Here is a 27,683-nt window from a genome sequence, read left to right as displayed (position 1 = left end):
TATTTTAGACGGGACACACTCATAAAGATGATAAAACAGGATGAAAGAAATTTGTTTTCATTATGGCAGATTTTCTGAGGCTCAGAGGTGCATAATACAGTGGAAAATATTTTGTAAAAGCTGAGATTATAAAGAATCTCAGCTAATTCCAGGGGCATGATATTTCCTATATTTCCCATGTTTCTAGCGAGCCGAAAAAACTTTTGAATTTATTAGCTGTTTCCTGTCATTGCAGAATGAATTAGCAAAAAATACTAATACAAAATAAAAGCCAATTTAATAACGAAGAGGCAACCGAAAACCCTAAATTGGCAACCTACGTATTTTTGGAGATATCTCGTGAAATGTGTACGAAAACAGGGAAAAAATTACACTAAAACCGGTCGCATTTTTCAGAGGTAATGTCACCCTCCTGGCTAATTCCTTCTAAAAAAAAAAGAAGATAGAATTGATAGAAGCGACGATCAAATTTCCAATGTATTGAAGGGAATAAATTGACTAGTCGACTTTGTGATTTGAGACGAAGAACGTTTCCGTTCCGAGACGTTTCCGTTCCGAGACGAAGAACTCTTATAATGAAAAAGGAAACATGTTTGAAATACAAATAATCTGACAAAACGTTGTCACATTAATTTCAATGCACACTGTAAAACACCGAAAACACTTATACATCGTCGGTTGCATCAGAAAATGTGCAAACTGCAATTCCTCGGTGTCTGCATATTCTTTGTAAACGCAATGCAGCGGTGCGTCATTTACAACGAAAACACAAAGTAAATACAGTTGACACAGTTGCTGATCCAACCAACGATATGTACTGTTATTTAATATTTCTCGAGCAAGAAAAAAAATCAAAACTTGAAATGAATTTTCTGATGAATCATTAAACAGAAGAAAAATAAAGCTATTGCGAGTTTAGCGATACGCCTATTAGGTCTCGTACCTTAAGCCACGCCCCCAAGAAATTCAATTCCCAAAAAAATCCGGCTGGAAAGCGAATAACTATTTGATAAGTCAAATAATACTGCACATTATATTTGCTTTTGATAATATTGCACGAAATATTTGTAGGCAAACATTTTCTTAAACCACGCCTACTTTATGGATTGCAAATGATTGCTAGGTCACTGTCACTTTGTAGTATGCGTTGTATTGTATTTTCCCCTAAAATATATATATTTTTTATCCATCTATAAACATTAAGTTTATTGATCTGAAAATTAATATTGAAAATACTTTTTACCCTTGTATTGCTAAGGGGGCGTGGCCTGTATTCTATATTACGCTCTTTTGAGCTTTACTGAGCCAAAAAGTGTTTCATAATTCCAATTATTCAGCTTATTTATTTATTTTTACGCCCTTACCTTTCAAGGATCTTCATATGCGTATCTAAACATAAAATCCTTAAAGTTTTTGCAAAAAATATTACAACTCAAATAAATTCTCCGATGTTCCTTTAATATTTTGACCTTTTAGTCATATATCTAGTTTGTATTTCTAGGTTTTAATAAAGATATGCGTAAGCGAATACATAAACTTCTGAATGGTTTTAATTTGACAGGTGTAACAATTTATATATGATGTTTAAATCACAAAAGGGGCGTGGCCTAAAATTATCCATGAGCAAAAGTTTACTAGAAGACTCAATACCATTTTCCTGCTAAAATAAGAGATTTTTACAACAAAAAATTTACGGCAAAGTAAAGAAAACCCCAAATTTTTAATCACAGGATAATTATTAAAAAAAAAAGCAAAAGAGATAACGAAAAAACATCACAATTAACATTCACTATAGAGATTTTTTTTCTGCTTTAACATGATTTTTTTTCTGGTTAATCCAAAGAAGTTATTGGAAGATAAATAACACTTAATATACACCAAACAATCTCGTTATTCATTTACGTTGTTTTCTGGTATAGTCATTCGAATTTCATTCGTTCGATAAAACATTTATGGTTCTCTTTTAACCTAGCTTTTTCTTTTTGGAATGCCTTAAATATTTTTTTTCCACATAAAAGCGAATCATTCAATGATTAATACTTGTAGATTTTTTTCACGATCTTCACAGCATCGTTATATTTTTTTTGTAATAATATATCTTCTATTTTACCATTCTCACAGGTGAGTATGTTATTTTGTTGCAAGTTGATTATTTTTTTTTAGTGTCTCAAGTTAGTATGCGTTCAAACCAGGGTTAATGAATTTCTTTTGTGATATTATTCATTGGTCTAAAGTTGCATTAATGTACTTCCCGTATAGCTGGAAATAGGGATTAGTATGATAAATGGATAAATGACTTTTCTATTTGTTTTGGGAGTTAATTAACATATTTTTACAAAATTATAGAAAATAAACTTAACACAGTTTTTATTGTTAAGAATATTTTATCTAAAATATGTATCAATAACCAAATAAAAAATGAATTGTTCTAACACAAAAAAAAACTTCACCAGTGTAAAGAGTTTAATGAAATGACAAAGTGTGGGTGGATGAAAAATAAAAAAGAAATTATTAAAAGAGAAGAATGATGAAGAGTTAATGTGAAAAAAGCAGCTGTGCTATTATTGTGTTCAATATAAAATCACTAAATCAGTATTATAAAGTAAAATATTTAGAATTGACTCAAGTACCTGCTTGAAATTGACGGTGTATCTCTCGTATGATCTGGCGACTGTATACTCATGTGGCTCGGGGTATTTGGATAACTTCCCATGGGTACTCCGGGAACTTGGGTCACCAATCGTCGCACCACATATCCATTGTTTGCTTGACCTGCACAGCAATATTTGTCAATTAATTCAAAGTTCAATTGAAGTTTCACTTTAATGAATTTAATTCCATTGAGAATTAAGCAAAAATCCCATTTGATCTTGAATATACAGACAACTCTGCTCTAGGGAAATTTGTTGTATATGGGTTTCAGATCTAAGACAGCCATATAGCTGAACTGCTCTAATTTCGTATCATTCAAATAAAAATTTAACTCGGAATTGAATTTATAGGACAAATGACCTATGAGTTTCTGAAAAATCACTAAAATTAGTTGCTATTTAGGATTTTGAGACTTTCAGGAACTGGGCTAAATCTCTATTCTGAAGACCGCTTTATATTTTGTAGAGATAGGATAAGTGTGCCAAATTCCGGACAGCTTGCAATTCCGGCCACCTTTTTTGTTCCTTGAATTTTCATGTTTTTTTTTAGTTTTTGTATACTCTAGTGATTATACAATGCAAAAAAAACAAAAAATGGAGCTTCGACTAACGATATGATATGAAAAAGACCTTTGAAGAATTCTCGAATGGCAAGGAACTATGAGAATGAAGGTGTCCGAAATAAGCCACCAAAGCTATGTCTACATTTTTATTCATTTTAAAATGTGTTAAGAATAATTTTAGAGAAAAAAAAAGAGGATAAACTGTCTATAAGGTTTCAAGCAACACTCCAGAAGAAGGAATATAAAAATCAATTTGTAATAAAAATACTGGATTAAAAAAACTTGACACTTTGGTGCTTGCATGAAATTTGCTAAAATTTGGCACACTTACCCTAAGCAAGCAAATAAATAAATCTTTATTTGAATAGTTTTATGCCTGCAGTGTTCTAACTTTATTATGGATTTTTTTTTAGTAAAATAAAGCATTACTTAAGGGTCGAAGAAATACCTATTGGCAGTTTAAGAACTCGTATCAGGGTATGAATTCTGAGATTTCGTGAAGCTCTCACTCGTGAGAAAAACAAAATGAAGATCTCACGGCAGATTTTTCATAGCTGCTAGAATTGAGATTCTCAGATTGTGAGTGAAGAAAAGTGACTGACAGCATTCATGAAGAGCTTTTGCTAGAATGTCAAAACTAAAGTCCTCCAGAAGATGTCAACCTTTTTTTATGCTGTTTGCGGCCCAATTTGTTGTTGGCATAAAATAGCCAAAAGCGTTCGTGAAAAACCTTCTCATTCAAATTTATCTTGCTGAAAAATATTGGCTATGTGACTTCACGCGAGAAATTCACGGTTTTGAGAATTGCTTTCTGTGAAAGTTTCATTGAAGCTTTCACAGACATTTTGATATGTATAAAGTCGTCTTCCAACTAGAGGTTTAGTTCAGTTCCCGAAGCTCCCAAAATCTTTAATAGCAAACAATTTAAGAATCTAATGGATCATTTGCCTTTTGTAATTCAATCCTGAGTCAAATTTTCCAAAAAATCTTCACTGACAAGAAATTAGAAAAGTAAAGCCATATGGCTAAACCTTAGGTCTGAAGCCCGTATAATCTCTATTTTTTCACTTCCCAAAATTTCCTGCTTCCACCCCCCGGAGGCTACTTTTCTCAACAAATCTTTGCGTTTCAGACAATTTCTGACAAATGTCGTCAGGCTATTTGTCCGTCTGTTCGGCTGTCGTCAGCTCTAGAGACCAAAAAGTTATAGATAGCGACCTGGAACCTTAGGGTGACCCTACATAAATCTATTCAAGGATTGTTAACATATCACCTTCAAAACCATATTTTTTGGGGTTTGCTCAAAAATGCGTTGTGCGATTTTTTAAAATTTTTTGATAAATTTTCGAAATTATCTAGGCGGACATTTCGTCCTTATACGAAAATACCGTTAAATGGTTTCTAATAACGGTTTTTCCAGGTCAAAAGCTAAAAAGGCTCTAGGAAGCACATTTATCAAGCGAATGGGGTGCATGTGTGGACTCGTTGGAAAGGTCTTGAAATTTACGATAAAACTGAGCCGGTTCTAATGGGTTCTGAACCGGTAATGAACCTGTTCATAACCGCTAACTAATTTTTATTCAAAATTCAATTACAGTAGACTCTCTCAAATTCGGGCATATGGGACCGAAATGTCAGCCGAATTAGACAGAAATTCGGGCGACAAACTTTTTGAAATTCAACGATCTTTTATTCATGTGCATATAAATATTGAGTTTACACACTCATATATAACGTAAATTGCATGAAAATCCCTCAATAATGCAAAATCACATCAAAACTAAGACAAACCATGCCAAAATTGAGCATATTTGATTCATTTGATAATCATAATCAAACTTCAAAAATTACAACAAACTTTTTCCAAATGTAACCGCTGCCCGAATTAAAAAAGTAGCCCGATCTTAAAAGAGCCGAATTTGCGAGAGTCTACTGTATATCGCTCCTGTAGTGTATATTGGGCACTCTTTTGAGTGATTTATAAAACGGTTTAAAACGGTTCTAAATCGGTAACGAACCGATAAGTAATTTTCACCCGAAAATCAATTCTATCACTCTTAAAACAATTTTGGGAGATCTTTTAAGTGATTTATAAATCGGTTTAAATCGGTTGACAACCGGTAAATAGCCCGTCAAATAATATCTGCAGATATCTTTAAGATTTCTGTAGAGAAAATCTACACCTCTACAGAATATCTGCAGATAAATTCTGTAGATATTCTTACGAATTTTATTTGGGCTTGGGACAAAATTCGTCAGAATATTTCGGCAGATTTTCTGACGAATCTCTGGACGAATTTCTGTAGATATTCTGTAGATTTTTTCTACATTCCAGACTTTCCAGACAAGATGTGTCAGAAGAGATGGAAAAATTTTTCACTGAAGTTTGCAAAATTCTATAGAGTTATTCTTAGTGATATCACGGTGTTTATATAAAATAAAGAATTCTGCGACGCCGTGTTACAAGTAGAGAAAAGTGAAGTGAAAACTTTAAACAGAGTGTCGACCAAAATTTCGTGTTTTTGTATCATTCGATTGGCGATTTTTAAGAAATTAGTATTTTTGCTCGCAGTTTTTTTACGTATCTAAAATGTGTACTCGGTAATGCTTGTTAAGCAGAGCATACAATTTTCTTTATAACTTCTACAGTTTCTTCATAAATCAACAATATTTTTGTGAAGTAATGGAGGTTATGCAAATTTTCTAGGGAGAAATTCTGCCGAGAATCTGCAGATTTTCTCTGAATGTACTAGAATATACCGTTAAAATTCAAAAAACCTCCGAGTAAAATCGGCAGGTAGAGCAATGATTTGACGGGAGTAGATGTTGCAAAAATACTTTTAACTCTTTCGTCTCTTTTGGGACTCTGAGTACCCAAAGCAGCATATGAATGTTCTGTGAAAAATAATGTTTTTTAATTATTCAGAACTGATAAAAATCCTATTCTTGTGGATGATTACAAACTATAAGGATGTTCAAATGTAAGATATTTTTTGTAGGACCTCAATTAATTCCTGAGCTTAGATATTTTTGATTAAAAAATTGTGAAATTGGCTTGCAGCATATGCTGCGGTCCGGAAAGAGTTAAAGTGTTTTACGGAATCTTCATTTTTCCATTTTGTTTTTTTTTACACTTTTGTTTTTCCCAGTTTGTCTTTGGAATCTTTGTCTTGCACTTGATACAAACAAATGATGGAAACCACGAAAAGACTTTTAACTCTTTCCGGACCGCAGCATATGCTGCAAGACAAATTCGCCATTTTTTAATCAAAAATATCTAAGCTCAGGAATTAATTGAGGTCCTACAAAAAATATCTTACATTTGGACATCCTTATAGTTTGTAATCATCCAAAAGAATTGAATTTTTATCAGTTCTAAATAATTAAAAAACACTGTTTTTCACTGAATATTCATATGCTGCTTTGGGTCCCAAAAGAGACGAAAGAGTTAAGAAAATCACACGAAATTATGCTTAAATACAATATTTTTCTAATTATGAACATATCCGGACGATGAACGCATAATGCTGCCGCTTTAGGCATATTCCGGGCTGCAATTTTCGCTTTCCTGCATATGTGTTAGTGTAACTTTGCTCAATACACGCTCAAATCCCTATTCATATTCAGAGCGGCAATATGGCACAAGAAAGCAATGGATTAGATTTAAAGGTTTTAGATTTTAGTTTAAATAAAAACACTTTTTTTTCGTTTAAGATAATAACAATATATGAGTAAATATAGAAATTTTGGGTTTATTTCTGAATTTAAAAAGTAAAATTTCATTTTATTTTCAATAAAATATCGAATGCTACGAGTAGTACTACTAATAAGTGATTAAAAAGAACTGTGAAAGTATTGGGGTCAGCCGGGTTAATTTCAAGGAAATTTTGGGATAAACAAAAGTTAATTCTTTTAATCTTTGTTGTCCGTATCCACAAATAGACGATTTAAAATGAATAAAAAATTACAATTTCAGTCATATATAGGACCCATTTTTCGAATTACTTCCAATTTTGCGGACCACTCAAGTTTGTGCTTCTTGGAATTTCCACTGCTTTCAATCAAATATTAGTACATTTATCATATTTATATCTATAAAATTGAACTCCCTTAAACGTATTTTCTTGAAAACAATTCATTTTATAGGGATAATTGTTCATTTTTACATAGGAAATCAAGTTTTTCCAATATTCAATATTCGTTGATTTTGTTCACATTTTAAAATTTTCTCCATCAAAATTCCTGAAAAATTTCTAAAAGGTTAAAGAAAAATCTTTCAACTCACTTGGAAAAGCTGTGAAATATTTGCCAAAAGCCTTCTCCTTCGGTGTATCAGGATACAATGTCACAAGCTGCTGTAAATCTGCAATATGATCCGGGAGGGATCTGATGGCAAAGTCCTTGGCCAAAAATGGCTGAAGCATAAAAATTTGTGGTTGTTGGTCACTGCCATCGCCCACCCATGCAATTGTTACACCTCCTGGAAATTCATCAAACAAATATTACCAAGAACAAAGGAGATAACACAAATAATAAAAGTCGACAACAAGTTTCAATCAAAGGAAAAAAAAACAACAAGAAAAATTTTTGAAACAAAAACACTGACCTAATTCACTGTCAGAGAAACGAAGCAAAAATGTGCCAATAGGACACTTCATGAGCATATCTTCAGCCTGTTTCTTATGAATAAACCCAATTATGAGACCATCCTGCCAGGGATTTCTCAAATGTTCTCTCGTCAATTTCATCACAGCATAGAACCACTCCCAAAATGTATATGTTCTATCCGGTAGTGGTTCCTTGCAGAATTGTGCCCATGAGATGTACATTTCATTCTGATTGAGGGTATTTGGTGTTGAATGCCTAAAGGCCTTCTCACAGAGAAATTGCAAATTCCCATCAGATAGCAAACGTCCCGTAGCTGCTTTGAACTTCATATTTAGTGCCTCAGCTAAACGTGGCCATGGCACTTTGTCCGGCACTTGAAATGGTACACGTGTCGGATCAGCAAAAGCATTATCCCATGTTATTGTCGCCCAACTCTGTGGCTCCTGATTCCCATGTACAATCACAACCACTGGCAATGATAGTGCCCATGCCGTAATCACCAATTCTCCACTGCCAATTTGAAATTTTGACTGAAACAGCAGAGCAAATTTCTCATCCATCACACTCTCAGTACCCTTCTTCTCTGCCCTCTTTATCTTCTTCAGTTGCATATTGCGAAAGCTCACTGACACCTGATTCGTTGCCTGTTGATACTCCAGTGTCCCACTATTATTGAGAATCTCACCCGAAGCAAGTGCTTCGGAGTATTGATTGGATTGCTGAACATGTTGCGCTTGGGATTCTATGAAATTCAACAACAAAAAAACCTAGCAAAATACACATAAAAAATAATCCTGTCTTGACAGAGAGATAGAACAAATAGACAAATGTGTATACCCAGGCATAAAAATACACAAGAAAAATGTAGATGTTTCACTATATTAAATTATGCATGTTTTCCGGAAAAAAGCACCATTCAAGTCGTATTCATTGACTTTACGAGATACATCTTCAGAGCTCTGAGCAAAAAAGAAAATTCTAAAGTAAATTATTTACCATTTCCTTTAAATAAATACAAAGTCAAAGCACACAAGTCATTTCTCTCAAAATTAAATAAAACTTTGTTAACCTCCCTCTTTAATTTACAAAGAAAAATTGTCATTGGAGCAAAAACCACCTACTATGAAATTTCTATTTCTTTTGTCATTTGAGTTTTCTTGCTTAAGGGGTTTGTCTGAATAAGGAGGATATGTTTTTTGTAGACAAAAAATCGACCAAGCTTAAATATTCTTTTTCCGAAAAGATTATTACAAAATGGTAAGCTAAACGCTATTGCTAATTTCTGGAAAATAAGATAATATTCAATGTCGTGAATAATTTAAAATCATAACAGTTGCCGGCCAGAATCCGGAAGAGACGAAATCCCGAATTGGTCGCAATCCTCTGAAAGTCAAAATTCCGAATCGATCGAAATCATGAATTTATTAAAATTCCAAAAAGCTAAAATTCCGAGAAGTCAAAATTCCAGCAGCTAAAATCCCAAAGAGACAAAATCCTGAATTGTCCAAAATTCCGAAAGTGAAAATTCCAAAAAATGGAAAATTCCGAAACTCCAAAAATCCAAGTGAAAGCCAAAATTAATCAATTGAAATCACGAATTGGTCAAAATTCCGAAAATCCAAAATTCTGAAAAGCCAAAATTCCAAAAGCCGAAATCCCGAAGAGACAAAATCTTGATTGGGTCGAAATCCTTAAAACCAAAACCCCGAAAAGACAAAATCCTGGATGGGTCGAAATCCTGAAAATTAAAATCCCAGTCACAAAATCCCGAAAGCCAAAATTCCGAAACGATCGCAATCACGAATTGGTCAAAATTCCGAATAGCCAAAATCCCGAAAGTCAAAATCCCGAAAGCCAAAATCCCGAAGAGAGAAAATCTTGATTGAGTCGAAATCCTTAAAACCTAAACCCCGAAGAGACAAAATCCTGAATGGGTCGAAATCCTGAAAATTAAAATCCCAAAGTCACAAAATCCCGAATTGATCGAAATTCTCTGAAAGCCAAAATTCCGAAACGATCGAAATCACGAATTGGTCAAAATTCCGAATAGCCAAAATCCCGAAAGCCAAAATTTCGAAGAGACAAAATCTTGATTGGGTCGAAATCCTTAAAACCAAAACCCCGAAAAGACAAAATCCTGAATGGGTCGAAATCCTGAAAATTAAAATCCCAAAGTCACAAAATCCCGAATTGATCGAAATCCTCTGAAAGCCAAAATTCCGAAACGATCGAAATCACGAATTGGCCAAAATTCCGAATACCCAAAATCCCGAAAGCCGAAATCCCGAAGAGACAAAATCTTGAATGGGTCGAAATTTTAAAAACGAAAATCCCGAAAGCCAAAATTCCGAATCAATCGAAACCACGAATTAGTCAAAATCACATGTGAAGGCACGCACTGAAAACACACTTTTAGGGTGGAATCACCAGTTCTCGCCAGTGCCCCACTTCTCCCCACTTACATTTGAATCGCTATTTTTCGCAATTTATGAAATAAATGAGTCGCAATTTTTTTGTATTGTTTCTGCTTCTACGCATAGAATCGAAAAATAATAATTATTCGTTTTGGATTCACGATTTTGATCACTTTTTAGAGCAATATTTTAAGCAAGTGCATCGAATCCAACATCTCTTACCAAATGTACTATAAGTGTCGTCAAATTTTCATCAGGCCAAAAATACCTATTTGGGTAAATAATTTGTCTATTGAATATTTAATTGCACTTGTGGAATACATAAAATTTGTATTTAGTCAATTAATATTTCATTTTATATTATTTTTGTATAAAAATGAGGCATGGCGAGAAGTGGTAATATTCTGGAATTGATTTTACCACCTGTCGCCATATCTTTTCAATAGGCGACGCTAACTTCACTTCGTACATTCTCAGTTGTCAAATCTGCATTGTTTACTTTCTGCAAAAGCAAAAAATTTGATTTCTCAAATAAAAGTGAAGAAAAATCATTTAAAGAGAGTAATAATAAAGTGATCACAAGGAAAGAGAAATGGTGAATGTATTCTTTTCATAGCATTGCCTAAAATAACCGAGTGTGGTTCTTTTCAAGTGGGTGGCGAGAAGTGGTTACAAATTTTACAAAACTGGCGAAAAGTGGTAAAAAGTGGCGACGAAATAGTTATTTTTGCATTGTTAATAAAAATCAGTTTTTTAAGTAGTCCAGCGTTATTTTCTAGGATTATTGTTTTCACGTATCTAGAGCCAATACATCTAAGTAACTTTGTGTAAAATTTGACTTATCTTGTAACAAGGATTCAAAAGTTATGATTAAATGAATTTAATTTTTTCCTAAACATGGCGATAGCCGGTTATTCCACCCTACTGCATTTAAATTTACATTTACTTTCAGAAGAAATGTCAGTAAGATTATAACTAAAGCTTCAAATTGCATCTTTTATGACTCAGGCAATTTAAAGCGTGTGCATGAAACGATTTTCCAAACGTTTGACGTAAAGTCAGTCATACCCAAATGGCAAAAATTTAATATAGTGAAAAAATGAGGTAAAAGGCACGTATGTTGCACGTCACTCAAGTTACTTCAAGTTACAAAGAGCCGAGGAAACATTATGACCTAAATATAACGTTTTGACTACTTAAACTATTAACGTCAGACTTGCTGTGTTATAATAACGTAATTTTTTCGTCGTTTTTTCTCAAAATATTACGTAAGTATTCGTAAGAAAATTCACGTGCAAATAACGTAATTTTGTCACCTCTCTCTCTTTCAATACTCTCAGCCCAATAAGTAGAATATCTGCAGCTTTTTAAACGTTTAGAAATGACAATATAAGAATATTAGGTTATAGAAGAGCTTAAAAAATAAGTAAAATGTAATATTTGATTGTCTTGCATTTAATAAATGTGTGATAAAATTTTTCGTTCTTGCAAATAATTTGCAAGCGAATAATTTTCTTAGAGTATTTCTACTTTTATATTAAAAATAAAAAAATAAATAAAATTTAAATAGATGATCTTACTTAAACATAACCTAATAATACGAGATTTCAAAAGTCAGTAATAAAATAATTATTCGAAATACGTTTAAAATGATATATTTTAGATTTTTTCCAACTTACAGTCTCTATGTAAAAAAGCGTGTGTGTCCTTAATGTGTTGAAAAGATGATTTTTTTTATTCTTAAATATATCGATACGTTTTTAACCGATTGGCCTGTTAAGCCAAGTTTTGGCTGAAAGATGTAATACAAATAAGGTGTCTCGATATGATTAATAATGTGATAGTTTGAACAGATCGTTCACCATTAAATTTGACGAGTTGAGTATTCGCGGAGGTCAACCTGAGTCTATTTGGAGCTTTAACTTGATGTAATTGCTATCGAACATTACGAAAAACGATCATATATCATTGTCATTCTGTTAGAAAATTCATCGTCTGAAGATTATCTACAAAGATAAGCAGTCTCTTGATTTTGTTTCTTTTATGACCCCATTTAATATACAAAAACAAAATAAATTTATCATACATTAAATGTATTAAAAATAAATTCTGATAAAAGAATTATTACATCAAATTCTAATACTAAATAATTCTAGATTATATAAATATTGTATTCTTAAATTATTAAAAATTGATTTGAAAATTATATTTGATAATAGTACAAAAAAAAGTTTAACAGGTATGTATAATCATCAATTTCGTGAACCGAGTCATCTCATATTTAAACAATAAATTACTGAAAAAATTTAGCCTTTGCGTCTGTAATTAAAATAGCATATGACAGAGTTGTGAAAAAAAAAAACATAAACCCACTCTGTGTAATATTTCAAACAAACAGTGTAATTTGTGCAATAATTCTATCGTGAATCAGGAGCTATAGTTAACGCTTTTTTAGTCATTGAATAACATTAAATGCTACTGGCAGTATCTCTCTATTTCTTCTTTGAAGCTCATTTTATCAATAAAAATCTCCTAATTAAAATTTCTCATAGTGATACTATACTCAATTTCTAACTATAATTTTGTCATTTTTACTGTATTTATATAGAAATAAAAGGGACAGATAATCCTAACCGGCTTATGTAGGTGAGATTCTTAACGTGAGCTAACTCGGAGTGCATGCAAATTCGATTTGGAGCTGAAGTTGGGAGACGCCATTCAGTTATCTTGAATCAAATTCGTGAAATTATACAAATTTTGTATTTAAACCAAAATATCAAGGATTTGGATGAACTGACAGAAAAGTGTTATATGGGTGAAATGTAGACCAGAATGTTCTCTATAATTTTCCCATAGAACATGATCTCATCGATTACTCAGAAGTCAAGATAATCGAGGTTTTTTGTTTCTTAACTCGTTTTTTCATCCAGAGTTCCCCAAGTAGTCATTTGTTGAACTTCAACTATATCAAAGAATTGTTGTCTTTTGTGGGACTTTCCATTTAAAACCCTATTTTAAGTGTCTTGGTGGAGTAGAGGCAGTCAAATTGGCATCTAAGTGATTTCAAAGCGTTATTATGGGAAAAATCAATTTTTTCACACTTAAACGGCAAAATCGGAGTGATAGCGTAGTCTGAGTGGAAAATGATGTATGGACGAAATGTAGAGACAAATGTCCTCTACAATTATGTCGAAGTAATCATCAAAATCGGTTCAGCGACAGTCTAGATAATTGAGGTTATGTGATATTGAAATTGGTTTTTCGACTGTGGCGCCCCTAGTGTTGGTCCCACGAAGTTCAAATGTTCTAGAAAGTTGTAGCATTTGGTGAGATCTTTCGTTTAAGCCCTCATTCATCAAAATCGGTCACATAGAACCGGAGATATGATTTTTTGAATTTCGTGAACTTTGACCCCTCATATCTCCGGTTCTGTTTTAACCACAGCGCGCATACGCACCATTTTGGAAACGTCTTAGACTGGACTACAACATACTAAAATTTCATTAACTTGCACAATGCCGTTTTTGAGAAAAGTGACTTTGAATTTCGATGAATTTTGACGCTATCACAGCGCCACCTGTGGTGACTTTTTGAACTTCCATCTGAAAGTGCTCATCGAGACGAAACCAAAAAGGTAAAATTTAGGCCGCTATGTTAATTAGAACCGGAGATAGAGGCCGGTCAATGTTCGAACTTTGACCCCTTATAGCTCGGGTCAGGGGCTATGGATCGACTTAAGGTTTTTTTTGTTTGATAGGTATAATCAACGGCTACAACATACTAAAATTTCAGCCCGATTGCATAAGGAGTTTTTGAGTTATTTAACTTTTAAGATTTAAAAATTTTCTTTTTAATAATAGCGCCCCTAGCGGTGGTTTTATGAACTTGCGATGTAAGAAGGGGAAGTGGCATTTCATGAGAGCTTTCCAAAAAGCCCTCATTTTTTAAATTCTGACAATTAGAACAGGAGTTATGGCCATTTTAAGAATTTTTTTTTGGACCCATATAGCTAGGGTCAGGGGGGTCGGGGGACCTTAAGTTTGGTATTGATGGAAAGCTCTAAGGCCCAGCTATAACATACTAAAATTTGAGCCCGATCGATGCCATAGGGGCTGAGCTATTGAGAAAACAAAAAAAGGGGGGTCTTCAAAATGGCGGAAGGAGGGGTGGGGGGTGGGGGGTCAATGCACCAAGTTGCAATTTTCATGCGATATATAACCTTTGCCGAAAACTGCAAGTCGATATCTCTTTTAGTTTAGGAGCTATTAAGCTCCAAAGAGCGGCCGGACGGCCGGCCGGCCGGCCGGCCGGGAACGTAACTTAGCCCCCCATATATTCGTGATCAGGAAGTGGCGAAACACATTTTGGCCAAGTTTGAGGTCGATCGGACGACATGAAATTTTGTTAGGATTATAGTAGGTGAGATTGTTAAGAATCTCACCTAATATCCTATACTTCTGAGGTTATTCAATTGCCAGTCTTATCAGTGAGATAGCTAAGTAGATTAAAAAAAAAAGCCATAAACGGGGGTTCCCTAACTTTTCTTCATTTAAACAATATTTTACGTTTCTTTTTTGACATAAAAATCAATTTAAATCTTTTCTCCCAGATTTCTATTTCCATTTAGTATCAGAAGATTTCTCCAGAGATAATACCTTTATTGAAAATAATAGTTTTGTGTACATTTTGCACACGTTGTCAATACTACACAGCTTGGCACATGCATCAAAAATGCCTCCGTCTTATCTCCAGAAGGTGAAATGTTTGGGTTAAGTAAAAAGACGATAACTATTGTTTGAGCAATTTCATCTGGCAAAATATATTATTCATTCATCGCTCCCAGGAAACACCAATAAATGCGACATATATGTAATATATATTCATCAACAAAATTCCAATTCAAACTAAAATAGAAGAGCAAAAAAAGGCAATAAAAAATGGTTGGAATTTTATCAATATTGCCTTTGATTGGATAACAAATATTGAGACTATTGAGAAAAAAATATTGCTTCTCATTGAAAAGAAAAAAAATATTGTGGAATTTGTCAATTTTGCAAAAGTTCCAGCATTGTGCCTTTCCTACACTGAGAGAGAAATCCGAAAAAGTTAAAATAACATTCCGGAAATGTTTATTTTACCCTGCAGTATTGATCCGAAATCGGTGTAAATATTACCCTATTTAGGTGTATTGGGGGTTAAAGTTAACGTTTTTCATGTTAATTTTACCCTTAAAAAGGTGTAAAATTAACATTAAAAAATGTTAATATATTTTTACACCTAAAAAGTGTTAAAGTTATGAGGAAATAAAGTTAATCGCACATTCTTTTTTTTCTCAGTGAAGAAGTAAGGAAGTCTCTTTTTTGGCTTTTAAAATATATTTTCGAATGGCTTTTCTTTTTGCCAAACTCTACTTCTGTACGGAAAGAATACATACCTGAGACACTTCAAAAATTTGAATAAGAAATATTTAATAAGGAAAAGGAAACGAGAAGTAAAAATATCTTTTTTTTTTGCTTTGGAAATTTATCTTTGAATATCTTTTCTCTCTAAAAAAAAACAAAACTCCGGCTGTAAGCGCTGGGATAATGTTCATCTGGTTTTCGAATTATATAATTTCGAATTCGGTTATCATATTTTATTGTCATTTAATAAATATACTTAGTGATTGTGAAGAGATTAAATAATAGGACAAAAACATCACGAACTTCGCTGTTATGATTTTCTCCACTACAAAGAGAAGAACTATAAATATTGATACTTCTAAATTCGAACAAGAAATAGTTCAGCCACCATGCGGACAAAAGGAGAAGTATAAATTTCTTCGGCTTTCGAAATCTTCGAATGTTCTTTCTACTGGAAAAACTCTGGCTGTAGCTCTTTGATTATGATCATCTGGTTTTCGAATTATTTCGAAAACCGGAATTGGGCTCAAACAGAAGTAGATTTTGATTCTCCAATAGTGTCTTGGATAAAAGGTAAATGGTACTCTATTTGCACAAAAAATCGTTGAAGTTCGAAGAATTCAAATTCTATTTCGAATTTTCATACTAAATTTTCGAACAAGGTGGGGAAAATTTATCAAATATCACACTAAAAAGCTGGCAAAAGAGTTACTCAGTGATTATGGAGTGATTAAACACTGGGGCAAGAACAGTAAACGTCGCGTCGTTGTTCTGTTTTTATCCTCACAACAATGCGAAGACAGTCACATTTTGACACTTAAGGACTTCGAAATTCGAACAGGATGTAACTTCCGCCACCTTGCGAAAATATTAAGAAGTAAGAACGTCTCTTTCTTGGATCTTCAAATAGATTTTCGAATTTTTCAAGATCTACTTCTGTACGGAAAGAATAAGGGAAAGGAAACGAGGAGTAAAAATATCTTTTTCTTTAGCTTCTGAAATCGATCTTTGAATATCTTTTCTCTCTTAAAAACACTCCGGCTGTAAGCGCTGGGATAATGATCATCTGGTTTTCGAATTATATAATTTCGAATTCGGTTATCATATTTTAGTATCATTTAATAAATATACTTAGTGATTGTGAAGAGATTTAATAATAGGACAAAAACATCACGAACTTCGCTGTTATGATTTTCTCCACTACAAAGTGAAGAACTATGATACTTCTAAATTCGAACAAGAAATAGTTCAGCCACCATGCGGACAATACGCGAAGTATAAATTTCTTTGGCTTTCGAAATTGATCTTCGAATGTTCTTTCTGTTGGAGACTCTGGCTGTAGCGCTCTGACTTATTTCGAAACCCGGAATTTGGTAACAAAATTCTCAATACTTAAATAAGTATTTTTTTCGATTTTTCTATATTTTTATAGTAAGAAGAAGAACGTACGATTTTCAGTGTTTTTTTTTCTTTAAGAAAATTACTTATTGGCCTTATACAAGTTATTTTAAAAATCGGAAAAATTGAAAAGATCTACCCAAACTCTCTTAACGGCGTTATCACACTTGCACATTAAAATTTTAATGTGATTCACATTAATTGTCGCTCGTGAGCGTCCAAATATGTTATTCGTGTCTTTGAGTCACTTAATATTTGGGGTTTTTCTATTTATTGATAAAGAAGTGGACTTCACCTGCAAAAATAAGTTTAAATTTACCTAAAGCATAAATATTTTTCACATTAAAAAATTAAAGAGAAAATCGCATTAATTTTTCGCATTAATACTATAAATCAATTAACATCAAATTTTGCGGGCCAAGTCTACCTTTTTATCAACAAATAGATTAAATTTTGAATATAAAATGATTCAAACACACAAATTACACATTTGGACTCTCATCAGCGACAATTAATGTCAATCATATTAAAATTTTAATGTGCAAGTGTGATAACACAGTAATTCTTTGTCTACGAAGGATTAACCTGATTCAATTGAGAAAACCAGTATAAGTAAATTGATTAAAAATATCTGTAACATTTTAAAATAAACAGTTTTGCAGTATATTAAATTTTGGAGGGGTCAGTGGTAAATGTAATCAAATATACCGAAATCGTTAGGTTGTATTAAAATTTCTCTGTCAAGACTTGAACTAAGAAAAATGCATATGGCACTAACCTGATACGATGGATACTTTGACACTGGGACTGTTCATCTGGATGTTGAGTTTGGGTCCAACAAGAAGTCGTACTGTAGCGGTGAATCTGGTATTTGTCTTCATAACTTGCGGTGGCTGTTTCTCAATGACAAAGCTAGCGGTGACGAGTTTCACAAGCAAATTAATAATCTCCTTCTTGGATGGCTCAAGCAAATCTGGGAGGTTGGGATCAATGGGCATATTGATGCTCTGTTTAGTCTTGGACAGTATCTGAATTTGTGTCTTTGTATTCCACAAATTGTCCGCTAGTGTTTCACACCATTGTTGAATTGTGTCCAAATTGTTATTTAATGGTGCACCATTGCCAGCCAAACCCTGATTGGCCTTCCACAATCTAAGTTGCTTGACCATTATCAACTCATGAGCCTGTTGCAGTTGATTAATCACCTCCTTAATATTTCCAATCAGTGTTAACTGACGATTTTGAATGGCATTTAGGAAATCATTGAGACGATCCTGTTGCTCTTTTAGCTGCACTTTGCTCTGTTCCAACTGCTGAGGATCCGTAATTGTTTTGATAAAAGATGTTGTCTTATACAAATCATGATATTCAAGCGAAAAACGCTCATAATCCAATTTTAATTGTCGATTTGCCTCCTCATTTGCCGTCACCATCGTAGTGAGGGTGTGCAATTTGTCATTGACCTCAACAATTTCAGCATTTTGATATGGCATCGCACATCCATTCACATAACTCCATTCCATTTGCAGACATCGTGTCAAATGACTAAATAATTGAACTGGATCGTGCTGAAATCGCTGTCGCAATTTCTTTGCCATTTCCGTAAAGCACAATTGAACCGTCACATTTGTTCCTGTAAATTCTGGTGCCCGTGTTTCCAATTCTAAGATGAAATCACTCAAAAAATTCGATGCTACCTGCTCATAATGTTGTTGATCATATTCCATATGCATATTCATTGTTGGTCTGCAAATCACAGACACACAAGAAAAAAAGGATTGAAGGCAAATGGGTTTATTTCCCTCCAAGCAAAAACATCCAATTCTTACTCCATAATTGTGGAAAATTATTCTTCTTATCAAATAAAGCAATTGACTTATTATACTCTCTAGATATTGTCTCTGATTCCCAAGAATTTCTCAAGAAAAATCAAACACGAGATGGCAAAAATCCAATGAAAACGATCAAATTCACTGAAAATTTTTCCATTCCCACGCTAATCAATTCAACAGTCACTTATCTCTCTAATGAAATGTGTTTTACACAAATAAATCACTTTACTATGGTGCTATTACTGGCAATATCGCTCTCTTTCAATCTATATTCTAATTACTTTGTTAGATATTCAAGCTATTTCATAATGTTAACCCTTATTGACTTATGTTTAGTAGTATAATTAATATGTTGATACACGTTCACTAGGTCTAAAACTAAAAAAACTTTTGAGGAGGGAAACAGGGAGTTCCGGCTTAAGTAAAAATGGACTGAAAGAATTTGATATGGAGCTCATTTATAAAATTGGTTTTGAATTTCCCCTAAATGTATGCAAATATTTTTTAATGCGGTAACTTATTGCAAAAATATCTCCTGTTGGTGTCCAATTTTTGTGTCACAACTGTAGTGAATTCGCGGGCTTTTTTTCGGTCCTGAGAATTTCTTTGAAAGCGCGGAACTCCCTGTACACGAAATATCTAATAATACAATTCATCTAAACTTTCTAGTGTCAAAGACCTTTCAAATTAATCCAAAATAAGCCATAATCTATTGGTAAATATACCCTTTAGGACACTTTATTATACCTTGATCTTATGCCATCAATAGGGCTCAAATATTATTATGTTGTAGTTGGGCTTTAGGACTTTTGGTTAAAAAGAAACACAAGACCCTCCAAACCCCATGACCCTTATACGATCTTGAAGGGCTCAAATTCCATCCTTAAAATGCGAAATGCTCGAACTCGTGACTTAGATACTATACCGCAAAAGTACTTTCGCATCATTTACCGTTTACCGGTTCTCAACCGATTTGAACCAATTCATGAATCTCTCAAAAGATGCCCCCAAAATAGTTTTAAAAGTAATACGATTGATTTTCAGATAAAAAATTTTTATCGGTTATGAACCGGTTTATTACCGATTCAAAACCGATTGGAACCGGTTTGGTTTTATCGAAAATTCCAAGACCTTTCCAACGACCCCAAACATGACTCTATTTGCTTGATAAATGCGCACTCTAGTGTGTTTTTAACCTTTGACCTTGAAAAACCGTTATTAGGAATGATGCAACGGTATTTTCGTATATGGACGAAATATTTGCCTGGATAATCTCTAAAACATATCCAAAAATTAAAAAAAATCGCACGACGCGTTTTCGAGCAATGCCAAAAAAACATAGTTTTGGAGGGGTAAGGGAAGGGGTAGGGGGAAAATAAGGGGCATGTTAACGATCCTTGGGTCGACTTATGTGGGGGTTCCCTGAAGGTCCCAAGTCTCTATCTCTAACCGTTTGGCCTCTAGAGCTGATGACAGCCGGACGGACAGACGGACAAACAGCGTGACATTTCTCAGAAAACGACTGAAAAGTGAAGATTTGTTAAGAAAACTGGTCTCCGAGTAGTGGAATGTGGAAATTTGGGGGGGGGGGGGGTGAAAAAAATCGAGGGATATACTACTCTCTTCGTAGAGTTCGAGCAGTAAAAATGATCAGCTGGACACATACACTGTGCTTCTTTTTCAGAATAAAACTTTAATTGCTTTTATTAAAGTAATTTTTTTTTTTAAATTTTCTAACCACTTATTAAAGAACTCTGGCCAAAAAGTACTGTTTGTTAATGCCTTTCTATTAAATAGTTGAATCTTTTTGTTTTGACTACTTTTACTATGCGCGAAATTCGTTCTACGGTCAATTTATTCAAAAGAAAACCCATGCGGGTATGCAAATTTTGTCGATGCGTAATGCACGTAATGCCATTTCACGCGTTTTTTTAACGGTCCCGAAAATGTGCATAACCCCGGAACTGAGTGTATGAGGCGTCCTATCCTGATCCAGCTGATCACTTCCAGCACTGTCACTGCACAGTGTGGCTAAGACAGTCACAACCTATTTTTTCAACCATTTTTAATCGAACCATTTTTTTAAATTTCATTTTGCGTTAATTGAAAAACATTTTCCCAAATTTTCACAAAGATCGGTCAAAAATAGTGGCCTAGAGATTCTTAAAGTCACCTCTTACATAATTTTTTCGTCATTTTTGGCATTTTTAGCGACGTGATCATGCACTCTAATGGTATAGCCAAGTGTACTTTTCGAAAGAAATTATGCTATATTTATCCAGAAGACGGATCACTGAATGCAATATGACCATTTAAAATTATCCTTATACGGATTTATCAGGATTTCCAATCATATAAAGCGTATTTGACATAAATTTCAAATTCTTAATACTCATCAAAGGTTCTAGCATCACCCGTCAAAAATGCTTTCTAGCTCAATTATATTTCCACTCACACTTTCATTCTTGGATGCCTTGAATACTTTGCGGAAAATTCTCTCCAATGGATATCCACTCATCTAACACAGCCTTCAAGCTGTTGACCAGCGTTGGGCTTCTCATCGACATTCAAAAATGTAATTCTGTAACCACTTTATAAATTGTGTAAAAACATTCTGATTTGGCTGTATATAGAGGCTACCTACCCTAAGACCGCCTTCAGACCTAAGGTTTAGCCCAGTTCCCGATGATCTCGAAATTCAAAATAGCAACCAATTTTATTGCTTTTTCAAAATTGAATGGGTCAATTGTTCATGTTGGCCAATCTTGAGTGATAATTTTCCAAAAAATCTTGATTGATAAAAAATTAGAGAAGTTAAGGCACACATGGCGCCAAGGTGTTACAAGTCATACCACTCACTTTGAAGCAGATCAGGGAAGAAAAATCTTTTATAATACAAAGTTTTTGCTCAAAATGGCAGACGGAAAATTTGAAATTCCATCAAATTTCTTAAAACTGGTCTTCATTCTCTTTCCTGATTTCAATTCTAGTTGACAATTTATCTTATTGGATAGTTGCTTTATCATAAATCAATGGTGCTTTTATGACTGAATATAAAGAGTTTAAATTCAGTGATCATTAAGACGCGTGTTTGACAACGGCCATAATTTTTTTTTCAAAAAATCATCTTATAATTTTTAATGAACTAATTCAAAAACATGAATATTCTATTTATTTTAGCTACTTTTTGAAGCACTTCAAACAAGGGTTAAACTTATCATATTAGATATAGGAAAATGAACGACTAATACTACAAATAATAAAGTAGAATATTGCCATTTGAATATATTATATTTTGTTTTTTATCCTTTCACTGAACGAATGTAAATACCTATATATCTTGAAATATTCTAAGAATTGAACTAAATGACACATCAGAAATACTCAATGTTTATAATGTTTTTATCCTAACATATTTTCCATTAATTTGCTGTGAAAATCTTTTGTTGAATTAGCACATTGCCCTAAAAAGCATTGGGTGTGACTTTAAAAATTGTAATATTACCTATCAAATTATTTCTTCAAGATACTTTCTTCAAAAACTCTAAAAACAAAATATAAACTGAAAGCTTACATTATTATCTTGAATTACACCAGTAATTGGATTAAAGGAGAAAAGCTATGAGATGGTTTCAAAATTTCCTAGTATTGCATTTGTTCTCTTTTGTTTTTGCACAAAATATGTATACTAGGAAAGAAATATTATTAAAAAGCACCAAATGATAATGCTAATCCACATGTTGTGCACTACAATTTCAAAGACTAAAAAATCTGTAAAAGAGTAATACTCCTAAAGTCACAGTATTACCTGCCCCCTTAAAAATACCTTCTATATGGCAAAAGATGCTTTAGCGTCTGAGATAAAATTCATTAATATTTTATGTATGTATGTACTTGTACATATACCATCAAGTTTCATATTCCATGAAACCTGGAAGTTTATCAACTTTGGTCCATAAATATTTCTTTACAGCTTTTAATGCAAAATATATTTCTTGCGTCAAATTCTCGTTAAAACATCCATAATGTATGGAACTGTAAGACCCATTTTATGAAACTGTTGCTGTGAATAACTTTAAACTTTTAAGAACCACAAGAATTCCGACAAATGTTATATTTTTAATTGATCTTGAATCGTTCGAAATTGCAAGAACGTATAAATAATAATTATTATTTAAAATTATAAACAATTATAAATATGTTTTATAATTAATATACAGCAACTCTGCTAACTGCAGATATATCTCCATCTTACATTTTAAAAAGCTTTTGGTAAACGCTCTAAGTCTTAAAGCTCTCGTTAAACTCTTCTGAATATTCCAACTTCTTCCAATTCAATCGAAGGCCCGATTAATCGTAAAATCAATTTTCAAAAATCGATGTCTAATATCTCGACACACGCATTTTCAATTTTGATAAAATTTTAGCATGTTGTAGGTGAGGTCAAGAGCTTTTCAACGGTAGATCGCACTTTGTTCTCGCTTAATCCGTCGATTTTGAATTACAAATAGGGAAGACTGGGGCAAAAAGTCACAAATTGAAAATTTGAAAATTCAATATCTTCCAAGATAAAAGAGATAGTGGCTTAAAATTTTTTTTCCATAGATGACCTCTATAGAACTTCTTCAAAGTCGTAAGTTTCTTAGAATTCGAACAAGGATTTCAGAAAATAAAAAATATTGAAATTTTTAGTCCTATTTTTGAAATGTTTTCCTTACAACAGATATCAATTTTGACCTACTTATTTTCCAAAAAATATGCACTGGTAAGTATTTCCTAAATGATTTGGATTCTTTGAATACGAAACCACTATCTATTTTAGAATTTTACAAAGATTCTTTTTTTTTCAGAAATCCTTTTATTAAAAATGACCAGACCACTTGGGGTAAAAAGTAACAAAAGGTATAGAGCAAAAAGTAACAAAAACGCGAAGCAATTTCTGATGTCTCACGGCGAGAAGAAACGTCATTTCCGCGTCTCGCCGCTTTTTGTTTGCATTGGTCAAATAATTAGCAGTCTCTTGTGTGCTTTTTCTAAAATAGGTTGAAAAGCGCTTTTCTCGTTCAGTTAGAGAAAACTGTGTTTTAAAAAGGTGTAGAGGAATAAATTTCCTAATAAAATATGTCACCTAGCTATTTTTTTTAATTTACGAAAGCTCATAATAAAGCAAATCAAAATGTGATGATATTCCATACCTGGTACTATTTGCCCCAGCATTTTTGAGAATGGTCACAAAATTACCTTTTAGAAAACAGCTCGATAAATATATTTCCTTACAAAATAGAGGAAAATGACTTTCTTAAAGTTGTAGAGCAGTAAATTTCCTATAAAACTGCACTAATTCGGCTCTTTTAAGATTGGGCTACTTTTTAATTCTGGCAGCAGTTAAATTAAAAAAAAAATTTGTTGTCATTTTTCAAGTTTGATTGTGATTATTGAATGAAGCAAATAGCCTTAACCCTTTAAGGACGACTGGGTCACCCGTGACCCATAGAGAAAATAATTTTTCCTGACTACCTCAAGTTATTTCTTTCTAATGTTTGTACCTAATCACATAGTAGAAAGATGTAGGAATCTAGGATATTTTTTGCAAATATCCAGCTACTTGCTATATAAAAAATATTTTAGCTCAAAAATTACGAATTTTCTAATTTTCACAGTGGTGCTTGAATTTTAATATTTTTAATATTTCTAATTTTTTTTAAGCAGAAACCTCTTGGGACTAGAAATTGTAATAACTATACATAATATTTCTCAACAAAGTAAAAATTATAGTTCATTGGTATTTTCAGAAAAGTTTTATAATTTTTATGGGTCATATATGACCCAATCGTCCATAAAGGTAAAGAAATACCGAATGGATTTTACAAGTTTTGAGGTCAGAATGTTTCATGTTTTTGTTTATGTGTGCGCAAAATAGTCAATTATTCGTGTAATATTGTGTGATAATATCATTTAGCTGGGATTTCCCAGTGAAATACTGACTGAAGCAAGTAATATTTTGATAATTTATAAAATACTTCTACGTAAATGTTGTAAATTCATAACTTTTTACTCTTGTAGATGACTTCAAAAATGGAAAAAAAATTCAAGATCAATGACCACGAAATCATCTACCTAATGCCCAGACGACAATTTTATCCTGAACGAAAGCGACAAAATATACTTGTAACAAGACGTGGATGAAGTGGACTTTGAAGTCTTCATTGAGGACGCATGAACGCCGGAAGAACTCCCGCATTCACAGCAATGTGCAACTACGTCTGAAATTCGCAGAGACAACCAACATTGCACCTACCCATTACCAAGAAACCTGTTTTGAAGAAAACTGAGGAAAGGCGCAGGTGCACATGGTGCTATCGGAAAAAAGGATTATAAGATCAATTGTATTTGTGAGGCATGCGACATTTATCTCTGTGTTACCAGTACTCGAAATTGTTTCGATTAAACATTAATACGTTTTTATGATAAAAATTATTGTTTTTGTGTACCAGTCTTCAAGATTCTTTGAGACCAAAAATTGAATGAGATATTTTTTTAAATTAATTTTTGATCGTTTCAATTTTTACTTGTACTCTGAATATTTTTTTTATTATTACAAATATATTTAAGTTATTTATCCTTCAAATCCTTCAAAAATAACACAGTAAACGACTAAACTAGTCGTCTGGAAAATTTGTGTTTTTTTTTTACCTTTATGGACGATTGGGTCATATATGACCCATATTTTTCCAGGACTCTTAGGGATGGGACATTTTTTTCTAACCATAAATCTGTTATTTAGGCTAAAATATCGAGGGAAACTTTATTTCATTGAATTTCGCTCAGCGGAAAGCTTCTCGTCCTTAAAGGGTTAAGGACATGAAGGTCAAAAATCGAGGGTCAGAAAAAATCATTTTTTCTAACTTTTTAGAGCAAAATACAACATTAAAAGGCCGTAGGAAAAATTTCATTTTTGGGTCACGGGTGACCCAATCGTCCTTAAAGGGTTAAGCCCGTATAAGCGCGGGTGATTTCAACATCCCTCCGTTCGAAAGCGTTTCTTTATTTCTAGAACTTAAGGAATGGTATTTACCGATCCGATTGACCATGTCTGATCAGTAAAGACCATCCTTAAGTTCTAGAAATAAAGAAAAGCTTACGAACAGCGTGGTGTCAATCAACCGCACTTAAGGTAAGTAAAAAATTCTTTGTATTTTTTTTTTGTTAATCTGAATATTGTAATAAATCATTGAAGGACATTATTTTCAATCTTTTCACACTATATCTTAAATAACTTAATTTTTTTGTTCTTTTACACGGATGCTGAATTTCTATTTGATAACTGAGAATTCAAACGATATTGTAATTTCGCAAATATTATTAATCCCGAAACTCCCTATAATAGATTCTCAAGGTCAAAGCTTAAAATAATTTTTAAAAAGGCTATTTCTGTAATTTAAAAAAAGCCAAAGTGATTTGTTTATATTAAGTTTTATATCTGCAACGAATTGTCTAGAGATTTACGGAGATTTTCTCCATATACTACAAAAAAACCTGTATTAATCCCTATAAAAACAGATTTTCAAGGTCAAAAGTTAAAAAATGTTTTAGAGGACATATTTCTCGGCTGATTTGGATAAATTTGAGTTCATTTTAAAGATCTTTGAAGCCCTGTCACGTCTAAACCAGTTCCAACCGGTTATGAACCAACAATTAATTAATTGTCCTGAAAGGATTAAGTCTCTCAAATAAAAATTGCTACAAGAACGTTGGTTTTGCCTTTAATATTCATTCTATACATAAATATGGTTTTTAAATAATTTTCCACAAATTTGAAACCACACCAAATGATTCAAATTGAGAAATTTATGAAATTATGTTCTACTTACAAAATATGCTCCTCCAGCCATGGCGCTAAGAAATGACGAATTTCAATCGGCATCACCTCATTGTAGTGCTGCTTGATGGTCATCATCACTTCACCGGGCAATTTCACTGTTTGCCCCCAAAGAGCCATTTTCTCTCTCTTTTCTTCACTCTCACTTCACTGAAATTCTTTTAAACTTCGTATAGAATAACACTTAACTCCTCACTTTGCGCTATTTCACCTCAAATTGATGATTATTCTTCTCTTCCTTCTTTCGTATTTCTTCTTATTCTCTGTAAACAGACAGATAAAAAAAGAGAATTTAAAAAAAAATAGTGTTGAGATTGCTATTAGAGAGATGATGAAAAGAATTCAATTAAGTAACTCACACGCAACATTAGCTAAATAATGAATTATATGCGATGCTGCAATTAAATAACGAGTAACACAGAAGATATAAGTGAAGAGAAAAAAATTCTACGGTAAAATGAATCACGTGTAGTACATGTTTTATTTTTATCTCGCACGATAATTCCTTTTATTTTTGTGCAAAATTTTAATGCAATAAAATTATTGTTTCTACCTTTTTATTTTTCTCTCACTCAATTCTTCCCCATTCATTCTTCACGGTCACTGTTTTCTAAAATCACTACCAAATGAGATTTTCGCATGTTTATTGACTACACACACTAAATAATAACACCTACCAATTTTACTCTATTTAATACCCTACTCCCCCTTTTCTCTTTGAACGTTAAGATTCTTTTACACATTGCAGTTTTACCCTGATTTCTTTATTGTGTACCGGAAATAAATATCGAATTTGATAAGTTCAACAGAGAGAAAACTTTACTATCGCTTTTTGTTCAAAAAGCCTTTAGGAGAAATTGTAGTATTGCATTACAATGTTGCATCGCTAAAGTATCCCGGGATTCAATTACGTCTAGAGGGATAAACAAATAAAAA

General features: G+C 32.9%; 1 protein-coding gene across 2 annotated transcripts in view; it reads right to left on the bottom strand.

The window, feature by feature from the left end:
- LOC129798145 (signal transducer and activator of transcription 5A-like) overlaps window positions 1–27,683 on the bottom strand; it is a 52,944-nt gene that overhangs the window by 8,454 nt on the left and 16,807 nt on the right. Inside the window, exons 2-7 of one of the 2 annotated variants that reach the window (XM_055841142.1) lie at window positions 26,740–27,010; window positions 17,815–18,782; window positions 7,821–8,564; window positions 7,500–7,694; window positions 2,631–2,772; window positions 1,799–2,259 (exon numbers count right to left, since the gene is read on the bottom strand). In XM_055841142.1, coding sequence (XP_055697117.1) covers window positions 2,229–2,259; window positions 2,631–2,772; window positions 7,500–7,694; window positions 7,821–8,564; window positions 17,815–18,782; window positions 26,740–26,867 — 2,208 coding nt within the window. In that variant the 5' untranslated portion in view covers window positions 26,868–27,010 and the 3' untranslated portion in view covers window positions 1,799–2,228. Of the gene's footprint in view, window positions 1–1,798; window positions 2,260–2,630; window positions 2,773–7,499; window positions 7,695–7,820; window positions 8,565–17,814; window positions 18,783–26,739; window positions 27,011–27,683 lie in introns of those variants that run through there. The other variant, XM_055841141.1, reaches the window with a different exon arrangement.

This window comes from Phlebotomus papatasi, chromosome 1 (assembly GCF_024763615.1).
Source record: "Phlebotomus papatasi isolate M1 chromosome 1, Ppap_2.1, whole genome shotgun sequence".
NCBI lineage: Eukaryota > Metazoa > Arthropoda > Insecta > Diptera > Psychodidae > Phlebotomus > Phlebotomus papatasi.
The sequence above is the reverse complement of the archived record's forward strand: the minus strand, read 5'-3'. Positions and strand labels throughout refer to the sequence as shown.